This window comes from Squalius cephalus, assembly GCF_949319135.1.
Source record: "Squalius cephalus genome assembly, chromosome: 18".
In the NCBI taxonomy this organism is placed as follows: Eukaryota; Metazoa; Chordata; class Actinopteri; order Cypriniformes; family Leuciscidae; genus Squalius; species Squalius cephalus.
In genome coordinates, this window is record NC_137139.1 from 28,991,407 (window position 1) to 29,010,179 (window position 18,773).

General features: G+C 37.7%; 1 protein-coding gene across 5 annotated transcripts in view; it reads right to left on the minus strand.

Annotated features, from left to right (window-relative positions):
- Positions 1-541: 541 nt before the first annotated feature.
- tshz2 (teashirt zinc finger homeobox 2) overlaps positions 542-18,773 on the minus strand; it is a 125,905-nt gene continuing 107,673 nt past the window's right edge. For all 5 annotated transcript variants that reach the window (XM_079850437.1, XM_079850436.1, XM_079850438.1 and 2 more), the window contains one exon: positions 542-4,473. In XM_079850437.1, the coding sequence (XP_079706563.1) occupies positions 1,454-4,408 (2,955 nt within the window). In that variant the 5' untranslated portion in view covers positions 4,409-4,473 and the 3' untranslated portion in view covers positions 542-1,453. The remainder of the gene's footprint in view (positions 4,474-18,773) is intronic.

Below are 18,773 nucleotides of genomic sequence, written 5' to 3' on the forward strand. Positions count from 1 at the left end.
GGTAAGTTGTGTCAGTGCAATCTGGAATGAAATATTCTTTGAAAAGCTTACTTTAAAAAAAAAAAAGGTTTAAAGGTTTTTAACCAACACATACTGTACTTAAAATTAATAATTGTGTACATTTATTGCACCAATGCTAATCATAATCATGTTAACAAACAAGTATTCATTACTTCAGTGAGCTCATTGTTTCTGCCTTAATTACATTGTTTAAATTAGTACATTTTTAGCTAACTGTGATTTGTACTGAAATACATAACTTGAACAGTTACCTCTGATAACAGATCACTCTAAATTGTGATGCATTTTCTCTAAAGCTGCTTTGAAATGATGTGTATTGTGAAAAGCGCTTCACAAATAAATGTGAATTGAATTGAATTACATTTTAAAACACAGTTCTATCTTTAGTAGGTTTCATTGTGTTCACTTATTCACTCATTTACGTAGGAGGACAGAATTTTAATTGAACTTTTTACTTTAATTAAATCTTATAGTAACTGAGACCTTGTGACAACTAGCCCCAGTCTCCTGTACATGGTAAATGTAATCAAAAAAATCCCCAGAAAGATACTTCAAAACAATAGTGTAAGTTACAATTCTGTTATGTTCCAGTCAATAATAATGGATTGAAGTGAAGACTTGTAGACAGTTAGAAAATGTTAATGCTTTATTTGTAATGGTATAAAAGGTGCAGTGTTCTTTTGTCTCACTAAGCATTTCCCGATGAGACACCTTTTTTCTGCAATGCTAAATATACATTAATGTGAGACTTCCTTGTGTCAAACCTGTCCAAATCTGTAAGCCCACACACTGAATCTGCGCCTAAACGTGATTAAACTTTTATTTAAAGTGCTTTTCTGTTCTATCGTTGCGACACAAACATTTTACAGAGCAAATATACTGTACATTTCAGTAAATGTTTTTAATGTGTGTCTGGCTACCTGTGTCTGACCACCTGCGTGTTCACACAAGTGCATGATCAGATCTGCAAATTACAGTTAATGCATTGATCAATTTGTTGTTAAACGTAATACAGTTAAAACTTGCCATATCATACAAATAAATAGTAGTCATAGCCAGAGCTATTGCATGCAAACATCAGCATTTATGTCTCAAGCAGTAATACATTTCATTACTGGTGGTGCATTTGAACAGGGTGCAAAGACTTACGTCAATGTATTCTTAATCTTTTTATGATTATTTATTTTCTAACAGTACACTTCATTCTAACCCAGCCAGTGTGTCCATTTAGTCCTTAATATGATGAAATGTTGATTCTGAAGTTGAAGTTTAAGCATTCTACTGTACGTAATGCTACTTGAAACATTATGGAAAGAAAAAGGAGGAAGAAAAAAAGAAAAAAAAGTAGACAATTTGACCCGTGTTTTATAAAAGCAGAGCAATTACAGTTATTTACCAACAAGATAACTACAAGTAGTAAAAATCAACAAAGCTACTCTTTGTCCATTTCCACAAACTGTGAATGATTCTCAGGGGATTTACTGTGAGTTTTACTTAAGTGAAGTTTGACCGCGTGATTGCTGGCAAATGTCCGACTGCAAAGCTTGCATTTGAACTTTGAGTCAGATTCCTCTTCTGTGATCTGCGAATCTGTCGGCCGGGCATTGAGCGCCTTTGAAAGTTCGGGCTCTTTTATTTTAGTTGGGTGTTCTATGGGTAGTTTGTTCATGTCCTTGATTTGGAAACCCAGGTGGTTCTCAAGATGGGATATAAACCCAGAGGGCGTTCTGAATTGCGATGCACAGTCATTGCAGTAGAAGATCGGATGGCCAGTGTCCATGTTCTTCAAAAACTTGGTCCCTCCCGTTTTTCTAAGCTGGTACTTCACGTTGGCGAGCCAGTGGCTGATGGTGGTCATGGAAAGCCCGGTGAACTTGGAGATGTGCATCCTCTCCTGAGGGCCGAGGTCTGAGAGGAGATACTTGCCCTCCGAAGTTAGAAAAAGGCTGGAGGCGAACTGGGCTTGAAGGATGAGCAGATGCTGGGGGTTCCAGTTGGACTGTCGACCTTTACGCTTGTGAACCGAGTACATCTCACTGGAGACGTCTTCGAATCGTCGCACGTCTGTCTCCAGCTTCATAGCAGGCACTCTCGCTGGTATTGAGGGCTTTGGGGTTGTGGCTTTTGGAAGAACCTTCACCATGTCAGCAATGTCGGAGAGTGCATGTTTCTGGTGCACTGGAGTGGAGGACTGCAGTAACAGGGAACAGTTTGGTTTGTTTTGTTTGTATTTTGTCAAGTCTATTGGCTGGTCGTCATTTGTGAACATGAAGCTATTGCTGGTCCTGATGGCAGCAGATGCTGAGAGTGCTGAGACTGGTTTCTCTAAACCTCTACTCAGTTCTGAAAAAATGGATTGTGTGCGATGAGAGAGGAAGCTTTCGGGCCGGGGCTTGTTTGCTTTACCCAAATGATTGTTCAAGACAGACTGTAGTGCGCTTAGAGGGTTTATATTAAGGACTTCCTGGGAGTCGTTGACAAGCTCTGAAGAACTGCTGTGCCCGTTGCTGGCAGGGGGGCTAGGTGATGGGTTCCCTCTGTCAGAGAAGGCTGGGCTCAACTTCCCTTTGATTGTGTCATTCTCTTCACTTACACAGTCTGCATCTAGCTTTGAAGAGGAGGAATCATCATCTTGACAATCACTGTCATCATTCTCCGCCAGATCAAACCTACTGCTCTGGCTCTCTTTGCCGTCAGATGCGCCACTCCTCTCCTTTTTAATGTCTGAATTGTGATGTCCCTGGAAACTTTCAAGTCCCCTAAGACCCTGATAGAACTTTCCCTTGGGTGCGATGGGTCTGTGCTTGTGGTTGAGATTCTGCTTGAGCTGGATGTGAGGAGAAGAGGAAAAGGAGGCAGTCTTGATAACCCCTGATAGCTGGTACGCAGCATGAATGCTTGGGTAAGCGCTCCAGCTGGGGGTCCCTGTTTGAGCTTTATTGATCGCCGAAGCCACCGTATTCGCTAAAGACTTGAGAATGTCACCGCCTCCACTGGACCCCTGCTCAAGGTCTTCTTCTCGCAAGTACGGATACTTAAAACAGGCGTCGGCGGACTTCCGGTCCTCCTCATCTTGTTTGTCGTCCTTGTCTCCGTTTTTCTCAGCTTTGTCTGGTGACATATCCCTCGGAGTAGCCCTCTCAGAGTCACCAGATGCTGTGCTTTTTGGAGAAACCTTTTCTCCTTCGAGTTCGTTCACTGTTGGTTCAGCAAGTGTCTGCATTTTCTCTATTGCTAGAGGATCGAGGGCTAGTTGTTTGCCTTTCTTGGAGGCTGAATTGGTCACTTTAATGAAGTGGCCGGTGACCATCATGTGAGTGGTAAGCTGCTGGAGTGTATCGTGGGAGCTTCCGCACTCCATGCACTTAAGGATCTGAGATTTGCATGTCTCAAACTGCCATGTGTAACTAGCACCGTTCTGATAGCCATAGCGGTTGTTGGGAGCATTGGCGAGGCCGGACAATCTTTGTGCCTCACTGTAACCTGTGGTGGAGTCAGGCGAACAAGGCCTCGTGGCTTCAAATGCACGTTTCTTTGCTGGTGGGAGTAATTTTGGAGTGATTACTGGAATAGGTTCTTTCAAAGGCACTTTCTGGTAATGCTTTGTTTTGATCATGTGGACGCTTAGGTCTTGTAGAGACTCGAAAGAGTGGCCACAGAACATGCACTTCAGCACCTTTTGTGCATCTTCCTTGCCTTCCATGTCTTGAAGGTTCCTCTTCCGGTTCTTGGATGATGAAGTGGAGGCGATGTTCTGCCTGGTGTGGTTGTCATCCTGGTAGTGGCCACTCTTGTTCATGTGCACCGTCAAATCCACCAGGGTGTCATACGCTGCACTGCAGTCTTTGCAGCGGAAGCGGCTAGCTCCCGTAAAGACAGTGCCGCACGCTTTGCTACTTTGCCTGTACAGGTGGACAGAGCTGAACAGATTAGGCTTTGACACAGGTTTCGGGGACAGCGTTTGCTGCAGGGTTTTTGAAAGTGCGTCCTGGTGCCAGTCAAACTCGCTCTTGGTGCTCCCGTTGGTGCTGTCACAGTTTGCTTTGCTGCCAGTGTTAGCAACCTTCAAATCTAGTCCAATCTTTGACCAGTAGGAGTCTGAAAGGAAGTTGGCATAGGCAGCCCTCATTTTCTCCAGGCTACTGTGCATGTCATCCTTCACTTTTGAGCTCTGGCTCTCTGTGTCCTTCTGACTTCCTGGTGGCGAGGTCTTAAAGTCAGACAGTCTGTCACTGCCATCGCTCAGACGGGATTCCAGCTCAACCTCCTGGTTGGATAGGACACTGACCGGAGAGTTTTGGAAGCTGTAGCTGCTTTTGTTGTCTATGTCTTTGTCTTCTTTGTCCTTGGAAGTGGGCCTCTCAGAATTCTCCTCCTCTGTCTGCATTTCATTTTCGCCCTCCTCCCCTGTGATCGACTCTTGGACACCGACATCATCATCTGGCTCATATGCTGAAAACAGAAGAGGCAGAGAAAAAGTGTTATTAGTGCTGTCAACCGAACTGTAATACAGTGATTAATGAGATGAATTTGCAATATTTCCTGAGAAAAGTTTCCTTCAGTTTGTAAGAATCATTTTTTATTGTATTTTTCTTGAATTATGTATTAAAGGTATAACCTTAGATATAACTGTAAAAATCAAATCTTTTTAGTGTATATACAATACATATGTGGGCATTAGAGATTTAAATGAAATTGATGTAATTTATTATTAGAAATCAGTGTGCAGTACTGTTATCCTTCTGTAGCATTGTAATCCTTTCTCACAGATGCTTGTGTGCCTGTAATCTTCTCTTGGTAATAGTGGGCAATTTGGCAGTGTGTGTGATTCATAAGTCACAAGTCACTGACTTAGTTTTCTCAAGGTTTCATCTGTTTACAACAGCTGTATGGGTGCAGAGTAACAAAAGGTGATTTTCTCTAGGTGATGTGCGTTATTGCAATAGTTGAGTTGTTAAACTATAGTTTGATAGGAGTTAAGTTGATTCCTGCACATCTCAAAACCTAAAGTTAAATCTATTAAGGAGTCTGCATGCGATAAAGCTGATCTGAAGATATATTTCCCTTTAAAGCATTAAACGGTTAAAAAGTGAGTTCACAATGTCTAAAAAGTTATTATTTACTGTCAATCATTCTCATTCAAAACGAGGCAAAAACATCATAAGGCCGCATAAATGCAGATAAGTTAAAAATAGTTAAATGCAACCTGGCATCCTTCTGATCCCTCCTGAATATGTGCTGGCTACAAATTAACCACTATTGACTAGATTCTAAATAATTTCCTAAATCTTTCATCACTTCTTAAACCGTACTGTATTATTTACTTAATATAAAATATATCCAAGTCCGTCAATTACATCAATCGCTGCGGTCACGAAAAATCAAGATCATCTATATTTTATGACCACATATTTGATAGCACTTTGAATTTCAAGTGCTGTTACGCACAGATGTGCTCAGTTAAATATACATAGGACCTAACAGCCCAGGCCAGGCACTTGCTTTTCATGTGGTTAATATTTTTTTTTGAGCTGGTGATGCTCAATGAGGGCAACTCTCGAATATGAGGACTGAAAGTGCTACGCTGTGTAGCCCTCGCCATGTCCTGTGCCTTTGGATTCTGAAAATAAGACTTTTTAATCAATATTTCAAAGGTGCCTCAGGAGGAAGCCTGGAGGTGAACTGATGTCAGCAAATGGATAAAGATGGAGCTGGGATTTAGCCTTCCCAAACAGACCCAAAGAATGGGGTCCCTCAAACAAGGGGCCCGACGTGCCGGTACAAAAGTTTCCCCACATGCCGCGACCTTGATCTTCCGCAATGAAGATTTCTCAAATGACTGACTACGACGGATGATTGCATCCCAGAATGTGCTCATGCACTAGCTTTTTCCAAGAGGAGAATAATGTTTTATGTATTGCAATGTGTATATATAGTTGTGACATAAAAGGAGTGAGATTGTGTGGATGGCTTCTCTGTGGTGTCTCAACTGTTTGTAATCACTCAGCCAGTCGACTGGCATCATGACAGACAGCAGTGTAGTCTTTGCTTAGCTTTAGATTGTTTACAGGATGTGTGGGATCAAAAAAAAAAAAAAAAAAAAAAACTACTATAATTTTGAGACTGAAATTAACCTCGTCTTCCTGTACACAATTGCACAATCCCCGTTCTGTTACAACGAAATAGTTAAGTCATGGTGCAACACACTTTTTCAGAGACTGGCATGTTTCTGCATATCTCTTGTGTTTATGAGATTTTTACGATAGCTGCTCCATGAGAGTATTTACAATCTAAACAAGCAAAGTCACCATGACACCATACACCTGGAGGAATCAATCGACGGCTATTTGGAGTGCGGATGAAAGATAGACGGCTAAATGAAAAATGCATTAGTCAACCACACTACATTTTAGTGAACATGTAATACTCTTCAACCTAATAAAAAACCAGGACAGGTCTGAGGAGTGTCTCATTCAGAGCAATTAAAATGGTTTAATGCATGTTTCATAACTTGGGCACGCTGTTGGATCAGCTCAGCCTGGAAACCATGTCCTTACACTTCAAAACAATTAAACAAAATACTTGCTAATTTTACAGTATTTTGACATTTTCACACACAATTGTTATGCATAAAATCACCATTGTCTTTTAAACAACTTAACTTTGTTTCACAATTCATTTAAGCTCTATTTTATTCTAGAGGTGATAAAATAACTGCTTGAATATATTTTTAAATGCCATTTATTCCTGTGATGTGTAATTTTCAGCATCATTACTCCAGTGCTCAGTGTCACATGAACCTTCAGAAATCATTTTAATATGATGATTTGCTGCTCAAGAAACATTTCTGATTATTGTCAATGTTGAAAACAGCTGTGCTGCTTCATAGTTTTGTGGAAACTGTTTGATGAATAGAAAGAACAGCATTTATTTGAAAGCATTACAAATGTCTTTACTGTCACGTTTAAACAAATGTATGTGTCCTCCTTACTGAATAATATGATTAAAATATATTCATTTAGCTTGAACAATGCAGTGCAGCATACTTATTATTTGTCTGATAAAACCTTGAAATGATTTACTTTCTAAACCTCATCAAGCTGGAAAAGGCACCCGTTTCATAGATTAATGTGGGTGGCATTATTGCAGTCACTGTTCCCCGGGCTCCAATTTCTCCATCCTCCGAGCATCTGGGATACACATTAATACAACCACAGGCACATGTTAACCTTCCAGGCCCAGATCTCTCCGAAATCCCTTCAAGAATGGTTACATTTCGCTTCCTTACCCATTTGTAACAGGGAGCTTGTGTTAGCCAACTTGTGATCCCTGCCAAGCGGCAGGATTTCGGAGTACAAGATCAAACACAAGGACACCACTCCCACAGACATGAGATACACCAGCCTTTCCCATAATCCACTACTGTCGACATAAGGACGCAGCCACACGAGCAGGCCAGCAGCAGTCGAATCCCACCCCCCCCCCCTCTTTTGTTATTGATGTTTGAGCCAATAGAACAACCAAAGCATAATTTGATCTCCGACGTGGGCCATTTGTATTAATTTCAGTAATATTCAATATGCATTATTTTGATTTGGTCCAAGCAGCGCATACATGAATGCTTTTTGTAATCATGCAAGTACGGCACCTCATTCATTTAACCTCTCAGAGAAGCGAGGCACAGTTAGCAGGCTGGTACGCCGCAGGCCCGCGCACGGTTGTTGGGCTCTCTGCGCTATATCAGAGCAATGAAAACAGCCGTCGGTCCAACTAGGCTTACAAAACGAGGCACTGGCACGCCTGTGCAGAGATTTAGCATGTCATAAACTTCTGTAAACCCTCCAATCTGTGTCACAACAAATTTATATCTTCAGACAGGGATATTCAAAGGTCAAAAAACCAAAGGTGTCCATCATAAATCAGCCACTAAGTGTTTATAACATTAATCCGTTGGGAAAGACTCCTGGCATAACACAGCGGCAGCTGGATTTCAAAGAGCTGCCGGATTCCCAGCCAAATGGCTGCAGAAGAGCGAAGAGAAACGCGAGCATTAAATGCGCTTTTCACATCTGATTCATATATACAGTAGCGCTATTATTATGCTTTTTTCTTAAGAGTCTGTTCTTATTACTGTAAGTGTGATCAAAGGCTGGAACAAAACCGTTTTTAATTGTAAAAGAGACAGTGATGGATTTAAAGTTTCTTTTTTTGCACAATGGTGTCAGACGTTTTGATGAACCGTATTCTAAACCTACAAAAACTGTAATGAGTTACTGATTTTGCACTTTGATGGATCAAAGTGAGTGTAATCTGTATCATTTCCTCTGGCACCTTCATTTTAATGTACTAGTGAAAAAAATGTGCTGGCTTGAAATTTCATGCACCAAAATGAAGTTATAGGGGGTCCTCTTTTTTTTTTAAGGAGTTAATGAAAGACAGTTAAAAGAGTGTGATATTAAAAAAGAAGCGAAAAAGTTGAGCTTTACAAAAAAAAAGCATTGAAAAATGTAATATGCATGTGTAATTTAATACAGTGCTTCAAAATGAGGATCCATCAGACATCTCTGTTCAACTCTTGATTGAACCAGCCTTTAAAACTAACACAGAAAAATTGAAATGAGTAAGAAGATATAACTTTTAGACTTTTCATTGGAAATAGGCTCATTTATTTTTATTTTTCGGCTTTTTGAAAGATATAGTAAAAAGCATCAGGAAGTTATTGAGCACCACAGCTCCAACTTGTCAAAACCAGCGGTTCTTAAAGGGATAGTTCACCTATTAAGTTATCATTTACTCACCCTGGTGTTGTTCTATGGTCTTCTGTGCATGGCTAAGTGACGCGCGTTCTTGAGACTCTATAGCGTTTCAGTCCGACTCGCCCAGAAAAAGCACACAAGTTTTGAGAAATCAAGACTAAAATAACATAACATGCAGTACAATCCATGTACCTTCTTCTCTGAGGTGAACACAGTATAACCGATGTGTTCATCGCAACAAGAATGTGTTATCGCGTTCACATTTGTCAGCTGTCCTTCTGACTGAGATATTCAACTCAGTAAAGAAAGCACATGGATACTTTTTTGGGGATTTATAGGCGTTGTATTTCATGTTGAGTTTTTATTAATCTTGATAAACTTGTGTGCTTTTCTCTGAGCGAGAGTGAACTGCGCCGCTAACAGAGAGTCATAAATGCGCAGTCGAGCACAGAAGGCCAACGGCAAAGGTCAGGACTTTTGTAAAATTATGAATTTTTTTTTTTTTATTGTATTACCCCCCCAAAAATCATGTGTTGCATTCTGTAATACTTCTGCATGTTTTTTAAAGCTTGATGCCCGTCGCTATTAACTGCCATTATATGTATATGCGCGAGCGTTTTTGTGGTCCGAAAAATAAAGAATGGCATTCGGCATTAGTACAACACCAGGGTGAGTAAATGATGACTTAATTTTAATTTTAGGGTGAACTATCCCTTTACAATAGTGGATCACGACCCCAACAGGTCATACGTCTGTTCTAAATAGGTAATTGAAAACAGGCAAAATAACTGCTAATTATTAATGAATTAAAATAAATAAATAAATGACCATTGAGCAAAAGTAACAGATCTTTATCGGCCTCTAAAACATATTATAAAGAGATTAAATGTATCATAAATAATTATATATACAAATAAAAAGACAAACTCTGATCATCAAGGCAACAAACTTTACCTAAACAAGTGTAAGTTTATTTGTATTAAAAAAATTTTTTTCCTCTCTGCCAATTACTGATGTCATTTACATTGTATTAGTTCTCGAGTTTATAAATATAATAAGTGCAATAGTTAAATTAAAAGAAAATTGTATCATAAAATACAACTAATCATATAATCATACTTAGCTAGCAAAGTAAATACATTTTTTGCTTATATTTTGTTGAAATTAAATGGAAATTCTGTCATCATTTACTTATCCTCAAGTTGTTCCAGACCTGTATGAGTTTCTTCTGTTGAACAGAAAAGAAGATATTTTAGATATTTTGAAGAATGTCGGTAACCAAACAGTTGATGGACCCCATTGACTTCCATTATATTTTTTTCCATACTATGGAGGTCAATGGGGTCCATCAACTCTTTGGTTACCGACATTCTTCAAAATATCTAAAATATCTTCTTTTGTGTTCAGCAGAGTAATACAACTCATACAGGTTTGGAACAACTTGAGGGTGAGTAAATGATGACAGAATTTTCTTTTTTTGTGTGAACTATCCCTTTAAGGCCATGTGTCCAATCAAACTCATGCCACCAATGGTGGATTCTAGTCAAATAAGGCCGATGCTAACAGGGACATGAACACAATAAACAGTCATTCTTGTACTGTGTCAGGTCACCACTGCAAAAACCAAATCTAGCGGAACAGCAGAGCTCCAGATCATGTGCGCTAACCACTGCGGCAACAGAATTAGACACAGCTCACACAGATGCAGTGAAACTCACAGTCACAGACTCTCCACTAATACAGGGGTAACAGTAATAACACCATTAAAAACATGGCGTACGAGGCGTTGGAGTTTCCTTGGTGGACGTGTCCTTTTAGCGTGCCACTGCAGTGGGTTAATCATCCCCTTTGAGACGTGTGAGGTTCTGTTGGGGGTAAATCTGTCAGTCAGCATTCAGTCAGGGGTGTGATCTGCATTAGTTCAAGGAACGAACGTAACATTCAGGCAGTCCTTGTGCAAGAAGTTTTCCTGTCACTCTCTAGTTTTCCATGCCACCCGAACTGTTTGCCGGCTTCCCCGCCTGCCCTAATGCTAATATTTCTATCAGCACATCATCAAACATTTACCCCCGTAGCAGTAACATTTCTATCATCGATCAGTTCAGCGGGCGAGCAGGGAGCCAGCTGCAACATCTCCGGCCCTCCGCGAATATGCGAAAGGTAACGCTAGCGTCGCAGGAGACCCTCTAATTCTGAGGCGTTGTTGACAGGTCTGGCGGTCCGTGCCACTTTCGCCACGGATCTCCTTGCCGTCTCAGGCTACAGTTTTTGCCGTGCATGGATCGATAGCTCTTTTTACTTCTCATTGATTGTCTAGCAGCATGAGAGACCTAAGCAGAGGCTGTTATGACATTTCTAGATTTCCCCCTGTCCTTGGAACAATCAATTACACGCGCATGGCAATCAAAACCTCTTTGCAAAATGAACCTGCTCCATGACATTTTCATCTCCCGGATTTATGCCACGCTTTAAAAAAAGAGAGAGGAGGAATCGGAGAGCGAGAGAGAGAGAGAGAAAAGGGAAGATTTTCGTGTCCCACATAAAAAGGCTGCACACACACACACACACACACGCGCACGCTAACGAAGCAGGTCATGTGAGTGCTGTAATCTCCACTGCAGTCAGTACTGCACAGGCAGGCCTTTGTTGGACACACTGGTTTGGCTATTGATTTTTGTCATAAGCTATGACAGCCAAGATCACTGTGGGTTTACCTAACTGTGCCCTAAATAGAGTTCAAGAGTCTTGCGGCGTGCCGAGCTGCGGCGCACGAAGACTTTGATAAATCGCATGTAACAGAAAGACATTCTCATTTACCAGCGCCTGCCACTCCCAACACGTCTGCAGTGTAGCACAGGAAATATGGAAGATGCAAAAGCAACGTGCTGTAACTGTTCAGACTGCGCAATCAACGCCTGCGGGGACGGCAAAAGTTGATGAGATATTTTTTACTACTAGACATTTTATTATAGTACTTTTAATACAATTATAGCACTTATTACTGTTTTGAGTTAGCTTTTATTCTTATTTTTTCATTTTAGTGTTTGTTTGTTTCAATAATTTTAAGTGCTTATCTACAGTATATTGACTCTATCATGTATGTATGTATGTATGTATGTATGTATATATACATGTATATATATATGTATATATATATATATATATCTCCGTTTGGAAACATTCATATTTTGAATGTCTCTTCTGCTCATCAAGGCAGCATTTATTTGATCAAAAATACAGAAAAAAACTGTAATATTGTGAAATATTATTCAAATTTTAAATAATGGTTTTCTATTTTAATATACTTTAAAAATGTATTTTTTTCCTGTGATCAAAGCTGAATTTTCAGCATCATTACTCCAGTCTTCAGTGTCACATGATCCTTCAGAAATCATTCTAATATGTTGATTTATTATGTTGTATTTTTTTTTTTATAACATGATACTTTTTTCAGGATTCTTTGATGAACAAAAAGTGAAAAAGAACAGCATTTATTCAAAATAGAAATCTTTTCTAACAATATAAATCTTTACTTTCACTTTTTCAAGAATTACTGACCCAAACTTTTAAACAGCAGTGTATATTGTTAGACAAGATTTCTATTTTAAATAAATGCTGTTCTTTTTTTAAAACTTTTTATTCACCAAAGAATCCTGAAAAAAGTATCACAGGTTGTACAAAAATATTAAGCAGCACAGCTGTTTCCAACATTGATAATAAATCGTCATATTAGAATGATTTCTGAAGGATCATGTGACACTGAAGACTGGAGTAATGATGCTGAAAATTCAGCTTTGATCACAGGAATAAATTATATTTTAAAGCATATTCAAATAGAAAAACATTATTTAAAAATTGTAATGATATTTTACAATATTACTGTTTTTCCTGAATTTTTGATCAAATAAATGCAGGCTTGATGAGCAGAAGAGACTTCTTTAAAAAAAAAAAAAAAAACATTAAAAATAGTAATGTTTCCAAACTTTTGATCGGTACTGTATTTAACTCAGCTATAGATTATAATAAGCATGCCATCAGACGTTTGGCTATTTAGTAAATCAAAGCACTGCAAGGCACCAATACCCGACTGTGCTGACGCAACGTCAATTAATACTTAACAGGCCCAATTAAATCTTTTCCCAATGTTGCGCCGCAGGCACACAGAGAGAGCTGTGAACCTTCTCACATGTCAACATTTACACTAACCAGAAGACAGAAACACCAGATCTGAATCAAGCACAAAAACATGTTCGTCATCAACAGCTAGAAAGATTGAGAAAATACTTCAATCCTTACAATAACAAAACTCTGATTATCAAGAGAAAGTGTGGGAAAAATCCACTAGCAATTTATTATGATCAAAAATGTTTTAATTGATTTCATTTGAATAAAAAATGTGCCTGCATGCCTAATTTTCACAGAAAAATATTAATTAAAATTATATTTATCTGGTGTCATTTACATTTTAATAAAGTCGAATCTTCTCCTTCATTTAAAACTAGATATTACAGTATAATATTAAATCTAATATATTAGTGACATATCAGTGTACAATATTTCAGTGTTTCTGTAAACGCATTGACTGCTCCACAAACCTCTTCCAGGGCTCTGTCTGGAAACCAGGCGGCGGAGAGATTAACGTTAACTTTTTTTATGCATGACAGAGATGTTACTTAAAGCACATTACTTCCTTGACTAAACAGGAGCAATTCATGCAGATAAATGCCTTGCTTTCATATACCCACGCATTAAATATTTAATGGTATAATATAATCAAAAAGAGTCTCACAATTCAGGCAGGACACAGGGAAAGTTGCAGCAATTGTGTTTGATTTGATCCGAAGCTTTTGGAGTCGCTCCGACCGCTGTTGTACATCACAAGACATTCTTTGAAAGGACAGATTAGGGTAAACTACAAGGGAACATTTTTAGAAGATAAAAGATAACAAACATTGCTGAAAATAATTACAAAAAGCACTTTATGGCCTCTACGGCCTCATCTGTTATAAACTGATCCTTCGCCGTTTGTGTCATAAACACCTGCGGTCCGTAAACGGCCAAACGTTGGTGATCTTCTCGCTGGTAAACAAAGTGCTCCTTTGAGGGCGCTCTACCTCAAACAGACAACGCTCCTGACTCTCCTTCTGCACCAGTACACAAGCTCCGGTTTCCTCTCTGGCCACAGTGAACCAGATCGTGCTGTACTAGGCTCTCGTCCATGATCCAGACGATGATGATGGATCCTGAGTCTGATAATGAGAGTGAGCAGTGGGAGGGGCTAAAGACTTGGACTCCGTCCTCATCCTCTACTACTAAAACATTCTACTGCCACGACAATGTTTCATTTTGTCCATTTACTAGTCGACTAGTCTAAGAAATCCTCAGAAGAGTCAAAAACAGTCTGTATAAGTGATTCACTTGAAATAGCCTATACTTAATATGAATTAAACAGTCAAATACCATATTGAAGCTGCTGAAAAATGTGTACACATGACACTATACATTATTGAAAGGTATTTATTCGTTAGGATGTTGATATACTGTAGGATCTGTTGTTGTCAAGTTAGTTTCATTCATAATGTGTGTACAGTAGTTGACTCTCACAAGCATCCCTCCTGTAAATTCTAAAGAGCCCAAAATGGGGCTCTAACCCAAGATCTTCACTGAAAAAACTGTTCTTAATATATTAAGCAAAAAATGACCTAGCTTATTGCCTGCTAAACACAACAGTGTTAATAAATAGGGCTACTAATTTAAAATCAAGGTCAAATCTATTTCATTGTATAATATGCAGATTAGTTTACAAAACAAACATATTTATGTAAATTTAGTAATAAGGAAATATCCTACAATTTTTTATTTAAAAAAATTAGGTGTATATATATATATATGTATATATTGTAATGAATTAATGACAGCCTGATATGATAAATTATTTATTATATTTTTACAAAACATAATTTCAAATGAATGAATTATCTATTCAACATTATATATATATACCGGTATATATATATATATATATATATATATATATATATATATATATATATATATATATATATATATATATATATATATATATATATATACACACACCTAATTTTTAAAATTATTAAAAAATTCCAATTAATAAATTAATCACATTATTAAATATCTGCAGTGGAAAGCCCTTAAAGGAAGATATATAATAAGGACATTTTCTACAATCTTAATTTAAAGGCTTTTTTACAGCAAATATTTATTAATGTGATTTATTTATTGGAGATTTTTTTTTAATAATTGTCAAAAATGAAATGGACATTGTAATGAAATTAATATATATATATATATATATATATATATATATATAGGCCCCCAAATGAATTAATGATTAACAGCTGACATCCCTATTAATAGATTAATTAAATATTTGTATTTATTTTTTACTAAATATATTTTGAAATAAATTAATTATTTATTCCAAATTATATATATCTACAATTTTTTTTGTCATTCCCAATAAATGGAAGCACTTGGAACATTATGACACGGGTCACGCCACTACAGTGTCTCTACCTGGACTGTCAGCGGCTCCTCCAGTAAGAGTGTGATGAGGCCTGATGGAGGAGCACTGGCCCCCGCCGGCCCCCGCCGGCCCCTCACACTCATCTGAACACGAGCAGTCAAGCAAGCAGGCTCGGGCTAATGAAAGATCATCAGGCTGTGCTTTAAATTTCCTGATTGAATGTCAGTCGCGAATGTTTACGTGGAGGGAAGAGAGAGAAAGAGAGAGAGGGCTGCACTTTTAAAGGAGCACTGTCACCTGTCATCAAGCTCTTTTGTTCAGTCAATAAGAAGTCTGCTAAAGAAGAAACAGGAGAGTTTAGATGACAGTCAGAATGCAAAGACTGCAATAAAACTTGTTAAGTGTTTGCCACTTATTTTCTATCTAAGAAAAGAGAAAGATGGGACAGGAAATTACTTGGAGAAGACCAGGAACTGTCATGAACTCAATTCAAACAAATTCAGCTAATTTCGTTTGACCGTATTTTCTTTCTTTCTTGCCATATGCTTTACAGAGAAAGTGAGAGATTTTGAGAGATTACAGGAAATTAAGTGAAGAAGTTCAAGAAATAGATAGTAGGGATGCACCGAAATGAAAATTCTGGGCCGAAACCGAAAATATATAATGCATTAATAATCAATTAATTATTCAAACTTATTTAATAATCAGCACACACATAGCTAAAACTGAGTTGTACAAACATTTAAATTGCACATAAGGCAGCTTTTATATAAACTTTTTAATAACAGAATTGTTTCAACTCCAGTTTGTTGGAGAAATATAAACATTTCAACGACAATAAACTGTAATAACTTGTTTTCATGACAGATTTATTCATGAAGACATCACTAACAGGCTAAGTAAAAATATAATATAGTGCATATATGCTCTTCTCTAGAGTTATTTTGTCTAGCTAACTAATGAGTTTCTGGACATTGAATAGCTTTCTTGAGGTAAATGTAATGTTAAGTGACATTGTATAGCGTATATTGTCAATATTACATTGTATACCGAAAATAGAAAATTTTCAGTTGCCGGAATTTCGGTGCATCTTTAATAAACAGGATCAGCAAAGGACAGATTCAAATCTGCATCACCCACATGAACATCAACATCTAAACTTCAACTCTGTTTATTTCAGCCCCTTTTATTTATAGGGAACATGAGATAGGACAGGAAACTATGTCATATATCAGGAAATAAACAGGATCCGGTCACAAACCGAATCCAAACGCAAGTCTGAATATGCAGTGCACCATGGCTCACCAAGTATCCCAAACTAGATTCAAACTCATGCGCCCACATGAGCACATGCATTAACATATGCATGAGTTAAGTCTAAATCATTTTATATGGCTTCTTGTTATATTGCGCACTAAAAGACATACAAAAAAGACTCGCATTAAATCGTAATGCATGCATAATGCTAATTAGATATTCAAAATATCTTGAAACACAGAACAAAGTCGTGACATTAACAAATGTCACAGGACACAATGAGGTGTGAGAGCGTGGAACACCTCACTTCCTCTGAAACAGCTGCTGAGGTACTGAAGCGCTTGCCACTGTCCTAAACGAAAGTAGAGGGGACGTACTGGTGGAAACAGATCCACTGGGACACGTTCTCCCGTCCTCTGTGCTTCATATGAACAAAGCCCTCATGTGGCCTTTGTCACAGTCACCTTGTCTGACATATATAAAAAGGACTGAACGTACCGATGAATGCAAAGACAAAGAAGTGGGGTATTGGATCAGAGAACACATAACTCCTCTTTTTATCTATTTCCTCTGTCTATTTAGGGATTTCACATTGTAATGGGATTCAGAGGTCCTAATTGATTTTTTCGAGTTTGAGAACATGCAAATACTTAAAGAAGTGATGATCACAGCCTGTTTTTGTGACCGCACGTCATTGAAGACAAACCAAGCCCTCTTCTTTTGACACCGTGCGAGACGTTTCATATCTATAGGCCGCTTTTAATCAACCACTTCTTAATATGCCTTCAAAAACTGTTGAAGACTTGTAGCATTATGGCAAGAGATTTAAGCGGCAGACACTTCTCATCAAGGGTCAAGTTTAACAGATTTCAAACTTTGGATGAGAAAGAAAAAGAGAATGTTTTCTTTTGCTAACCCTCATGTTATTTCCTAATGTTTATTACTTCCTTTCTCCTGTGGAACACAAAAGGTGTCTTTTCAATATCAACATGCAGTGGTGGACGAAGAACACAAATCAAGTACTTGAGAAAAAGTACAGATACCCTAACAATACTCCAGTAAATGTATTGAGTACTCCTTTTCAAAGTACAAAAGTACTTGATCTTTAATGTACTTAAAGGGACAGTTCACCCAAAAATTTAAATTCTGTCATCATCAACTGACATTCTTCAAAATATCTTCTTTTGTGTTCAACAGAAGAAAGAAACTCATACAGGTTTGGAACAATATGAGGGAGAGTAAATGTTGACAATTTTCATTTTTGGGTGAACTGTCCCTTTAAGTGCATTAACAAAGTAAAAATACTTTGTTACTGTCCACCACTGTCAATATCAATAACAATATCTCCATATAATGCAAGTGAATGTGTCAAAAAGCACCATAAAGTATCGTACAATATCCATACAACTTATTTAAAATCTAATGATGGCATATGATATTTTATGAACAGAATAAATCAAATAAGGTGTCATTAGATGGTCTACAGATTTGATGTCACATGCAACACGTCTAAAACAGGGAACTACACTGGAGGACAAGATTTTCATTGAAAAATTATTTTAATTGCTCTCATTTGAAGGAATAGTTCATCCAAAACAAAACTTCTGTCATCATTGACACTGTCAATTCAATTCTAATCAAATTAACTGCATTAATAAAATACATGCAAATTTAGTAATAAGGGAATTTTCCTATAATCTTCATTTGGGGACTTTTTTCCAACATATATGTCTTTTATTTTTGATTTGACATTTTCTTTGTAATCAATCAATGTGCCCTAATATCCCTAATTTAAAAAAAGGCTATATTAACTTATCTAATGAGTGTATTTATGGTGTTATTTTTATTTTAGAACAGGATATTCTTTAAAAACTCAACATTTGTGTCCTCTGGAAAAAAAAAAAGTGGTTAGGATTGAGATGATGAAAGAATTTAGATTTGTTATATTAAAAGTCTTTCTAAATAGATGAGTCATACAAACAATATTTATGGTGTGTTTTTGTTTTGTCAGTTTTGAGTTTCCCAGTCCCCATTCACTTTCCTTATATGGAGAAGAACGACCAGGATACTCTTCAAAAACACACCTTTTATGTTCTGTGGAAGAAAGAAAGTCGTAGCGGTAGGAAACGACATGAGAATGATTAAATGATGACAGAAATGTAATTTTTGGGTGAACTACCCCTTTAAAACCATTTACATTTTCATGTGCCCTCCCTCCCCTAGCAAATATT